This window comes from Hemitrygon akajei, chromosome 21, assembly GCF_048418815.1.
Source record: "Hemitrygon akajei chromosome 21, sHemAka1.3, whole genome shotgun sequence".
NCBI lineage: Eukaryota > Metazoa > Chordata > Chondrichthyes > Myliobatiformes > Dasyatidae > Hemitrygon > Hemitrygon akajei.
Genome location: NC_133144.1, coordinates 938,386 through 950,559, shown reverse-complemented (window position 1 = coordinate 950,559; position 12,174 = coordinate 938,386). Strand labels below are relative to the sequence as shown.

At 48.4% G+C, this 12,174-nt stretch overlaps 1 protein-coding gene across 3 annotated transcripts in view; it reads right to left on the bottom strand.

Annotated features, from left to right (window-relative positions):
• Positions 1-11,831, bottom strand: part of LOC140714037 (sorting nexin-1-like) — a 73,399-nt gene extending 61,568 nt beyond the window's left edge. For all 3 annotated transcript variants that reach the window (XM_073024698.1, XM_073024701.1, XM_073024700.1), the window contains exon 1: positions 11,695-11,831. In XM_073024698.1, the coding sequence (XP_072880799.1) occupies positions 11,695-11,787 (93 nt within the window). In that variant the 5' untranslated portion in view covers positions 11,788-11,831. The remainder of the gene's footprint in view (positions 1-11,694) is intronic.
• Positions 11,832-12,174: the final 343 nt, after the last annotated feature.

Sequence of the window (12,174 nt, the reverse complement as noted above, 5' to 3'; positions counted from 1 at the left end):
TTGCCATCTGTATTCTTTACTGCTACTTTCCTTCCCTTACTAACCTCTGCATCTTCCCGTTTCTAATCCTGTATTCTATTTGTGCTTACTAAAATTATCATGATGCAATAAGTTTTATGCGTCTTTTGTAACTTCCATAAATACACTGGATTAAAAACAGAATCCAACGAGTACTAGGACCAGCTGGGAGGCTGGAACCAAGGAGCATTACTGCGACAAAATAGCTACATTTTGGAGAGGACTACTATCCAAAATAATACCTGGAACTTCAATCCAGGTCCAGTCCAGTTTGGCACCTGTGCTGAGCTTGCAGAAGTAGTCGGCAAGTATAACCAACTTGGGAAGGGAAGCAAACAGAAATAGTCAGAACCAGCAATGGGAGTGTGCAACACAAATAGAACATGAAACAGTTAATGGACCACGTCCTAAGACCAATCCTTCAGAGCAAATCCAGTGTATCACTCCTTTCAGCTCTGCAGATTTTTCTTATTCAGGATCTGCCCCTACCACTTTCCCAGTTAGATCATACTGCATCATGTTTCCTTAAATCAGTGCTTTCTATTACCATATCTCTCACCAGTTCCTCTATAGTCAGGAAACCAATCATGATTTTGAACCTCAAACAAAAGCAAAAGGGAAATTCTGATAAAGAGCTGAATGTGCAATTGCTAATGAGAATTGAGAAAATGCTTTAAAAGCTCTGCATTTATAACTATGCACATTAACACAGGTCACCCAGATTCAATAAAATCATTATATTCATGTGAGTTGATAGGAAGGAATTTTATGTTAGGAACGAGATCTTGTCCCTTCACCACAATAGCAGAAAAGGCCTTTCCCCCATCTGCAAGTTTACACCAGGATCATGGTGGGATATCTACACTTGCCTATAACACCTGGCTAGCCTACAACGGTTATCATTCAGAAGGGAAGGGTGACAGGCATATGAAGACGACTGGACATTTCCCCACATTACCCAGCCTCAAAATATATCACAATTTCTCCATGCAACACACACAAATTGCTGGTGGAACGCAGCAGGCCAGGCAGTATCTATAGGGCGAAGCGCTGTCGACATTTCGGGCCGAGACCCTTCGTCAGGACTAACTGAAAGGAAAGTTAGTCCTGACAAATGGTCTCAGCTCGAAACGTCGACAGTGCTTCTCCCTATAGATGCTGCCTGGTCTGCTGCGTTCCACCAGCATTTTGTGTGTTATCTTGAATTTCTAGCATCTGCAGATTTCCTCATGTTCACAATTTCTCCACTGCCGCTGGGTTCTTCCTCACCAATACCGTGGAGTGTTTCACCAAAGAACTGCTGACATTCAAAGTCACAGTTAATCACCACCTTTGAAAAGGCAATCAGGGAGCAGAAAAAAGCATTGTCAGTAATATCCAAATCTATTAAAATTATACAATAATTAAGATTTGGCTATATTAATTCTGATGAACGGGGAGAAGGCTTCCAGTAACATGTTCTTCGGGCCATTTGAGTTGGTAAGTAGCAGGAATAAGTCACTCTTGCACCCAATACCTACTGCAGCCAGAGCAACCATTTTATTAGCTGTGCTCAAGGTCTATTTGTGATCTTTGGCTCCATGGTTAAGTTTAAAAGTTTAAGCATCAACTTGCCTCGAAAGGCAAAGCCTCACTCACAAAAGGATACAACAAACCGCACCAGCAGGCTTGAACAAGCAGAATTCCTCTAACCAGATACACCCAAACCTCACAACCTATCGTCCACAGCAGCCTCAATCATAGCAAAACTTCTCCTTCACCACACAAAGCATGTGGTATATAATTCCAACAAGTCAGCATCTAATATACAACTCTCTGCAAAGCTAAAGGGTGTAGCTATTTGTAAATACAGTTTCATTGCCAATCTGAAATGAATTTTGTATCAACTCTGGATGCTGGCTAAATTCATTAGAAAGTCTACAGAAAATATATCTCCTGAGGCTAATGAATTCACTCCCTTAAATGCAACTAGGCATGCTTTATTACTAATCACTGAAAACAACATTCATTGGTTAATCATGGTAGAAGCAACATGCAGGTGACAGATCTCTTAGACACGAGGCCATATTAACTTGACCACAATCTCACTCTACACCCAACAAATCTCACTTTGCTATTGCTACAGCCTACTGGTATCTATTGTAACCGATTTTTCAGCCACATACTATACAAACTTTCTTAAATTTATCATTGGGACTGACAACCAGAAGTTGGCAAATCTCCTCTGCTCATCCTGCTCCAAACCTAGACCTAAACACACAGACATTTTGGGTGGGAAGGGTGGGACTGCTCCCACCACAAACAGAGTTTACAGCAAGTAACTCACCGCTTTCACCACCCTAACTCATGAACTTCCCTTCAGCAACACACATAAAATGCTGGAAGAACTCAGCAAGTCAGTCAGCATCTATGGAGGGGGATAAACAGTTGACATTTCAGTCAGAGATCCTCGATCAGGACTGGAGATAAACGAGACAGAAGGCAGAATAACAAGGTTGTGGGATGGGGGATACAAGCTTGCACGAGATAGGTGAGGGAGAAAATGGGTGGGGGGCTGAAGTAAGAAGCTGGAAGGTGAGAGGTGGAAGGGATCAAGGGCTGAAGTTGCAAACACCAGAGGGCATATGTACAAAATTAAGGGAAGGAAGTTTAGGGAAGACATCAGGGGTAAGTTGTGGTTTTTTTGTTTTTCCCCCTTTAAAACACAAAGGGTTGCGAGTGCCTGGAATGATTTGCCAGGGATGGTGGTGGAGGCTAAAACATTAGGGGTATTTAAGAACCTCTTGGACAGGCACATGGATGAAAGAAAAAATGGAGGGTCATGGGGTAGTGTGGGTTTAGTACTCTTTTTTTAAGGATTATATGGGTCAGCACAACATGGAAGGATGAAGGGCCTGTACTGTGCTGTAGTGTTCTATGGTTCTAACAGAAGAGGACATTGGACCATGGAATAAAGGGAAGGAAGAGGGGTACTAAAAGGTGACAGGCAGGTGAGGAGAACGTAAGGTGTCAGAGGGGAACCAGAATGGCTTAAAAAAAGTGAGGGGGACAAATTAGAAGAGAAATCAATGTTTATGTACCTCCTTCATCACTAGAACACTCCAGACCATCTACAAAAGGCAGTGCAGATATTCCTCAAGGCATGGGAGTAGCTTCATCACTTGATTGCGATGGTTCAACTCTCCACCGCTATTGAGTGCAATTATGAATGGGTAAAAAAATCTTAGTGCTCTCAGTTATACTGAGATCTCAGATACCAATCATAATGAATGCTGAAAACTGTTCAGTACATTGCAGAACCTCCTCTATTCCATCCTTGTTCACAAAGAACCCTACAGTGCCCTACATTGACAGTTCTCACAATGTCCTATGCTGTTTTCAATAACAGAACTTTACATATACACATCCAATTGCTTCAAGAACAGACTTAAAACGTCTGTATCACAATATTTAACTATTTAAGCTTCACCCAGTTTGCACAAGATTATAAAAATGTGTCCAATGTGGTCCAGAAACTCCTTTCTGTTGAACTCACAGAACTGCTTTTCCCACCAGTAAGGCAACTCTCGTTGTTGTCTCAGTGTGATGTTTCAAGTCCAGAATGGAAAACATCACAACTGATATAATGAGTCATTTTAGTTTTCAGACGCTCCTTGGGGAAATCAGCTCTCATTACACCTCTTGTTATTTATCTACAGTGGGTTTTGGTTAATCGGGGCATCTGCTTAGCTGTTGCAGGACAGCAGCACCCATCACCGGAGGCCCACACCACCCAGGTCACGCTCTTCTCGCTGCTGTCATCAGCAGCTTCAAGATTCACCCCTCAACTACCAGCCTCTTGAACCAGTTGGATAACTTCATTCACCCCACCATTCAGAACATACAGACTGACTTTCAAAGACTCATGTCATGGTCTCAATATTTATTGCTTATTACCTTTTCTTCTTTTGTATTTACAATTTGTTGTCTTTTGCACACTGGTTGTTCGTCCATCTTTGTTGGGTGCACTCTTTCAGTAATTCTGTTATAATTTGTGGATTTATTGAGTATCCCTGCCAGAAAATGAATTTCAGGGTTGTATATGGTGACACATGTACTTCTGATTATAAATTTACTTTGAAGTGAAGATTTGGAGGATGTAATCATCAAAAGCATTGTATGAAGGCAGTCCATTATCTGCACTAGCTGTCTACGCTGATTTTGTTCATTTACAGTCAATCAAAAGAACATGGCAGTGTACACCAGATGAATTTTTCCATTGATAACTATTTGGAACTATTATACAATGTTCTAGTACTGTAGTGGTCTCGGCCCAAAACGTTGACTGCACTTTTTTCCCCATTGATGCTGCCTAGCCTGCTGAGTTACTCCAGCATTTTGTGTGTAGTACTGTAGTACTACTGGTACTGTTCTAATTTGTTCAGTATTTCATTTAAATACATAATTTGTTCCTCAGTTAAATGATAGTTTTGTGGCGACCCACTTTCTGCGCAGGCGAACCAGCTCACAAATAGCCAGCGCGCGGTGGGAGACTTTGGTAATGCACCTCTGATGTTATTTCCGCCCGGAGAGGGCGGGCGCTAGGGATTAAATGCCAGCGCCGCGAAGTTTGAATAAACTAGTCTCGAAACGACTTACCGACTGTGTGTCATTATTTCAGCGCTGTGTGTAGCACATCGCTACATTGGTGACCCCGACGGTCCAAACGGGATTTGGACCAAGATGACCAACTCTTCATCTGTTCACGCAGTTTCGCTAAAACTGCCGACTTTCTGGACGCTGCGACCACACGTGTGGTTTAGCCAAGCAGAAGCCCAGTTCCAGATTCGGCAGATAACTTCTGATTCCACGCGTTACTATCACGCAGTGAGTGCCCTTGACCAGGAGACGGCCGCCCAGGTTGCGGATTTCATACAGTCGACCCCGGAAGAAGGCAAATATGAAGCATTCAAAGCGCTGCTTATTGGGACCTTTGGCCTCTCGCGGCGTGAGCGAGGTGCCCGCCTGCTTCACCTTAACGGTTTGGGAGACAGACTGCCGTCAGCATTGATGAACGAGATGCTGGCCCTGGCTGACGGAGACAAGCCCTGCCTCATGTTCGAGCAAGCGTTCCTAGAGCAACTGCCTGGGGACATACATCTGCTGCTGGCCGATGCAGATTTCAGCGACCCCTGGAAGGTGGCAGCCTGGGCAGATGTGCTGCGGAAAGCCAAGAGGGAAAGTCCGTCGGTCAGGTTACCAGGCCACGCACCCAACAGCGGACCACACCAGGCCCGGCAGGGGGGGGGCGCACACAACACAGAGGCAGGAGTGAGGAGGCCAGTGAACACTGGTGTTTCTACCACCAGCGGTGGGGAACAAAAGCCCGCCATTGTCGCCCAACCTGCAAGAGCCAGGGCCAGCTGCCGCTAATGACTATGGCGGCTGGCCACCAGGACAGCCTCTTGTACGTCTGGGACAAACAGTCAGGACACCGTTTCTTGGTCGACACGGGAGCGGAAATCAGCGTCTTGCCCCCGACTGGGTACGACACCCACAACAGGAAGCCAGGACCCACCCTGAGGGCCGCAAATGGCAGCATGATACGGACCTACGGCACCCGCACAGTGCAGCTGCAGTTCGGCGCCAGCCGGTTCACGTGGGACTTCACACTGGCCGCCGTGGCCCAACCACTCCTGGGGGCGGACTTCTTGCGAGCTCACAGCCTGCTGGTCGACTTGCAAGGGAAAAGACTGGTACATGCCGAGACTTTCCAGACGTTCTCCCTGGGTGAAGCCAAGTTGCCGGCCCCACACCTGGATTCCATCACACTGTTGGACAACGAATTCACCAGAATCCTGGCGAACTTTCCATCGATTCTGGCACCGCAGTTCATGGCAGCCATGCCCAGACACGGGGTTCAGCACCACATCCCGACCAAGGGACCACCCCTCCACGCCCGCACACAAAGGCTCCCCCTGGAAAAGCTCCGCCTGGCGAAGGAGGAGTTCAAGAGGATGGAGGAATTGGGGATCGTACGGAGGTCCGACAGCCCATGGGCCTCCCCCCTGCACATGGTGCCCAAAGCAGCTGGGGGTTGGAGACCATGCAGCGACTACCGCAGACTGAACGAGGCTACAACTCCAGACCACTACCCCGTGCCGCACATACAGGACTTTGCAGCAAACCTGCACGGGGCAAGAATATTTTCCAAAGTAGATCTCATCCGGGGATACCATTAAATCCCGGTGCACCCTGAAGACATCCCCAAAACAGCACCCATCACCCCATTCGGCCTGTTCGAGTTCCTCCGAATGCCGTTTGGCCTAAAGAATGCCGCACAGACGTTCCAGTGGCTAATGGATGCGGTGGGACGCGACCTGGACTTTGCGTTCATCTATTTGGACGACATCCTTATAGCCAGCAGTAGTCGCCAGGAGCATCTGTCCCACCTCCGCCAGCTCTACTCCCGCCTGAGTGATTTCGGCCTCACGATCAACCCGGCCAAATGCCAGTTCGGTCTCGATACCATCGACTTCCTGGGCCACAGGATTACCAAAGACGGGGCAACACCTCTGCCCGCCAAGGTAGACACGATCCACCACTTTGCCCGGCCCAACACGGTCAAAGGCCTACAGGAGTTTGTTGGTATGGTGAACTTCTACCACCGTTTCCTCCCGTCAGCAGCCCATATCATGCGCCCTTTGTACACCCTGATGTCGGGTAAAGGCAAGGACATTACTTGGGACGAGGAGGCTGCGGCCGCTTTCGTTAAAGCCTAGGAAGCCTTGGCAGATGCCATGATGCTGGTACACCCCAGAACGGACGCTCCAACTGCACTCACGGTGGACGCATCTGACACAGCAGTCGGTGGGGTGCTGGAGCAGCTCATCGAGGGGCGCTGGCAACCCTTGGCGTTCTTCAGCAAGCACCTACGACCACACGAACTCAAGTACAGAGCTTTCGACCGGGAGCTGTTGGCACTGTATCTGGCAATCCGGCATTTTAGGTACTTCTTAGAAGGCAGGCCGTTCACCGCGTTCACGGACCACAAACCGTTGACCTTCGCGTTCACGAAGGTGTCCGATCCCTGGTCAGCCCGCCAGCAGCAACATCTGTCCTACATCTCCGAGTACACGACGGACATCCAGCATGTCTCGGGAAAGGACAACGTCGTGGCGGACGCACCCTCCAGACCAGCTGTCCAGGCCCTGTCCCTGGGGGTGGACTATGTAGCACTGGCGGAGGCACAGCAGGCAGATGACGAGATGCCCAGCTACAGGACCACAGTCTCGGGTTTGCAGCTGCAGGACTTTCTCGTAGGCCCAGGTGAGAGGACCCTCCTGTGCGACGTGGCTACCGGCCAACCTCGCCCCATCGTCCCGGCAGCCTGGAGGCGGCGAGTTTTCGACTCCATACACGGTTTGGCGCACCCATCTATCAGGACAACCGTCCGGCTGGTCTCCAGCAAGTTCGCGTGGCACGGACTTCACAAGCAGGTCAGTGAATGGGCCAGAACATGCGTGCAGTGCCAAACAGCCAAGGTGCAGCGGCACACTAAAGCCCCGCCACAGCAGTTCGAACCCACCCACCGGAGGTTCGACCACATTCATGTGGATATCGTGGGCCCCCTACCAGTGTCCTGAGGAGCGCGGTACCTCCTAACTATGGTAGACCAGTTCACAAGGTGGCCAGAGGCGGTCCCGCTCACCGACACATCTGCCGATTCCTGCGCCCGAGCACTGATTGCAACCTGGGTAGCACGCTTCGGAGTACCGGCCCACATTACCTCCGACAGAGGCGCCCAGTTCACCTCCAGCCTGTGGTCGGCTGTGGCCAGCCTGTTGGGAACGCAGCTACACCACACAACTGCCTACCACCCACAGTTGATCGGACTAGTGGAACGCTTCCACCGTCACTTGAAGTGAAGTCACCTGAGAGGACCTAACTGGGTGGACGAGCTTCCCTGGGTCCTGCTTGGAATTCGCACAGTGCCCAAAGAGGATCTGCACGCTTCGTCGGCCGAGTTAGTGTACGGCGCACCCCTTGCCATCCCAGGAGAGTTCATACCAGCCCCAAGGGGGCAAGAGGAAGAACCCGCAGCGGTCCTGGACAGACTACGCGAACGGCTTGGCAACCTGGCCCCCGTACCAACTTCACAGCACGGACGGACCCCGACCCATGTACCCAAAGACCTGCAGAACTGTAAGTTTGTGTTTGTACGAAGGGGCGGACACCAGGCACAGCTACAGCGGCCGTACGAGGGGCTGTTAAAGGTGATCAACAACAATGGGTCCACGTACGTTCTGGACATTGGGGGGAAAGAGGAGGTTTTCACGGTGGACCGACTCAAACCAGCCCATGTGGACTAGGCGCAGCCGGTCAAGGTTCAGGCACCGCGGCGCAGAGGCTGATCCAGACTGTGGACATTGGGGGTGTATCGCCGGTTCTGGGGGGGTTATGTGGCGACCCACTTTCTGCGCAGGCGAACCGGCTCACAAATAGCCCGCGCGCGGGGGGAGACTTTGGTAATGCACCTCTGACATCATTTCTGCCTGGAGAGGGCGGGCGCTAGGGATTAAATGCCAGCGCCACGAAGTTTGAATACACTAGTCTCGAAACGACTTACCGACTGCGGGTCGTTATTTCAGCGCTGTGTGTAGCACATCGCTACATTGGTGACCCCGACGGTCCAAACGGGATTGAAACTAGTCTCGAACCGACTGCGGGTCGTTGTTTCAGCGCTGTGTGTAGCACATCGCTGCAGTTCGTCTTTTTTTTTTAAAGAACTTTTTAAACTACTTCCATGAAACTTCAACTAATTGGGCCAAAATGTACTGTTCCCAATATGTCCCATTTAATGGGAATCCACTGCATTTATAAATTGCTAGTTTACTTTTGGAAACTTCTGAGCTGGCTAACACGAGCTAGGAAGGGGATTGACCATTCCAAATATGGAGATAAAGATACAGACTGTACAGATCAGACATTAAGTGGGTAGATAGGACAGCACCAACAGGAGATGCACACCAATACTCAGAGGATGGTGAGAGTGTGGAACAAGCTGTCAATAGATACGACGGATGCAGGTTCGACTGTTACATTTAATATAAGTTTGAATATGATGGGAGGGGCACTGAGGGCGACAGTCCAGATGCAGGTCAAAGGGACTAGGCAAAATAACTGTTTGGTACAGACTAGATGGACCACAGGGCCTATTTCTATGCTGTAGTGCTTTGAGTCTATCATGCTGCCAACAAATTGCAGACTTCCACCACAACCCTTTTACCCCCGTCTTCACAAACACCCATCACAATTACCAAAGCAACAGAAAGCATTCAATCCACAATAACTTACACTTCAATAAACTCAAGCCACTGCAATAGAAATGTTGAGCCAAACACTTAACAAAGGATTTGTGTGTTGTGCCCAGTGTAATATCGTACTTACTGCTGGTCCATGTGCAGAGTTCCGGGCCAAACAAAAGGAGGCACTGGACAGCATTAAGAGAACATGTAATTCTTGTAGTCTTCACCACTTCAAGACATCAAGCGGCTTCAATGTTTTCTGTTCTATTCTCACTTCAAAGTTTTAATATTGTTCATTGCATAACTGAGGCAGCCAGCCTCAGTAGAACAAGACCACTAACCTGAAGTACTTGCAGCTCAGCAGTAAATGTTAATCCAAAGTCTAATCAGATAGAAAGTCCTGATGCACCCTGCCCAGTGACAGACACAAAGTCCAAATGTAATTTGCTTGAATTTCACTCCAGATGAATATTCATGTACCCAAATGAGAAATACCTCAGCAGTCAGTCACTTGACTACCAAGTGTCATTTTAAAATTTTAACTGGAAAAATAAACATCTCAACAAATTCAGTTGTCCAGTCAACTATTTACAAGAATGGGCAACAAAGCACAATTTTATTTAGCAAACTTCAGGTATTGTGGCTTTCTGGAAAAAAAAGGAATAAATGCCACAGATGCAAACAATGAATGATGTGAACAAATCTGGCAGCTCAATCCTCCATTCATTGTACAAACCAAGTACTTCATTATACAACATTCCCATACGAATCACAGCACTACAGCCCACCGAGTCAGTGTCGACCCGTTTTCCTATCCAGCCCCATCTACTCACACCCGTACCATATTACTCCAACAATGCACTTTTCCAAACTTATCTGAAGTGTTGCAGTTGAACCTGCATCCACACTCACACCAACTTCTAGTGAAGTTCCTCCCTTAGATTCAACTTAAATATTTACCTTTCACATCAAAACCATCACCCCCAGATTTAGAGTCACCCAACCCAAGGGAAAAGCCTGCATGTATTTACCCTATCGACACCCCTCAATTTTATACACCTCTGTAAGATCTCCCTTCATCTCCTATGTGCCAGGGAATAAAATCTTAACCTATTTAAACTTTGCTTATAACCAAAGTCCTCAAGACCAGGCAACATCCATGGAAATATTCTCTCACCTCAGAACTCTAGCTTCACTATGCAAATCCTACCCTGGTTTGTCCTCCCAAAGTGCAACACCTCACGTCTCCATCAAATCCCATCTGCCAGTTTTTCGCTCATTTATCCTGCTGGTCCAGATCTAGCTGTGAGCTTTAATGGTCTTCCTCATTGTCCACAACACCCCCAACCTTTCTTGTCATCTGCAAATTTGCTGATCCAGTTTACCAAATCAGCGTACATCCAACAGGAACAGACAGCACTACATGGCAATTTTGTATTGCAAAAAGGTAGCAAGATTTGTTACAATTTTACAGGAAACTGGCAAGGCCATACAGTTTTGGTGCTTGGCACTGCAGATAATCTAGAAGAGATCTATTAGGCTATGAGAAAGCTATCGTATATAAGTAGCTAAAGAAGATCCATCAATACTATTTGGAGTTTAGAAGAATGACATGACCCAACTGAAACATACAAAACTACCAGGCAAATTGTATACATATCAAGATGCTTCCAATAGTGCAAGAATCTCAAGAGTTGCACAATCTTTTAAAATTAAACAGTTTCTCCCCCAGAACACAGAACCTTAGGAAGTCTCTTCTCCAGAGGGCTGTGGAGAACTTAAAGAGGTACAGCTTTGAAAGTTCAGGGAATTGATCATGAGGAAGTGACGTACACTTTACAAGAACTACAAGTGAAAACCTTAAGAATGCAAATGAGAACAAGGATTGCACTCCAAAACGATACTGCAGCAAAATACTCCGCCAAACCAAACTCCTGCAGAAGAAGTCTGGAAGACGAGTAACATGTCACTCCTGCAAATTCCTCTCCTGTCACGGGTTGGAGGCGCCGGAGATTGAGGGAGGAGGATGTGGTGCAGGGCCAGGACAAGCACCGGGCTGAAGCCCGCGGTCACGGGTGGGGTAGGGTGACTTAGGGCACAGATTGGAGGAACGAGCTGGGAGGAGGGAAAAGGGAAACAGAGAACCCAGCGCGGGGTGGACGGGCCGAGAGGAGAGAGCTAGCAGGGGGATGGATAGGGTTAGAGGGGACGCACGGTGACCGGCGGGGGGGGGGGAGAGAGAGAGGAAGGGACGCCAGGGCCGAGGGGCCGCGGTGACGGGAAGGAGGGGGCGTCTCCCCCTGTGTCCGAGGTCCAGAACCCTATTCCCTTGGGCCAGGAGCTCTGGACAGGCGGCGAGAAGGAGCCGGGAGCTGAGGCCCATACTCACGCTGCCGATGAAGAAATCCTCGCCTTCTAGACCACCGCTTTCTGCCTCGCCCTCCGGCGGTTCCAGCTCTGGCGGCCGCTGCTCCGCCGCCATTTTGTGCCTGACAACTCGCAACAATACTTTATTGTTCCCACCCGGAGCAGAGCTGCGGCCCCGCCTCTCGACAATGCTTTATTGTTCCCTCTGGCGAACACAGGCCCCGGACCGCGGCGTTTCCACGACAACTGGGGTCCAACCGTCCGGGGCGCGGGTTGTGGGGGAGAGATCGAGGCCTCCCGGAAAGATTCAAGGTTGTTTAATATCATTTCCAGTACACATGTGTAAAGAACGGCGAAATAATTGTTACTCAGAATCAGGTTTATTATCACCGGCATGTGTCGTGAAATTTGTTAACAGCAGCAGTTCAATGCAATACATAATACAGAAGAAGAAAAATAATAATAATAATAATAATAAATAAATCAATTACGGTATTTGTAT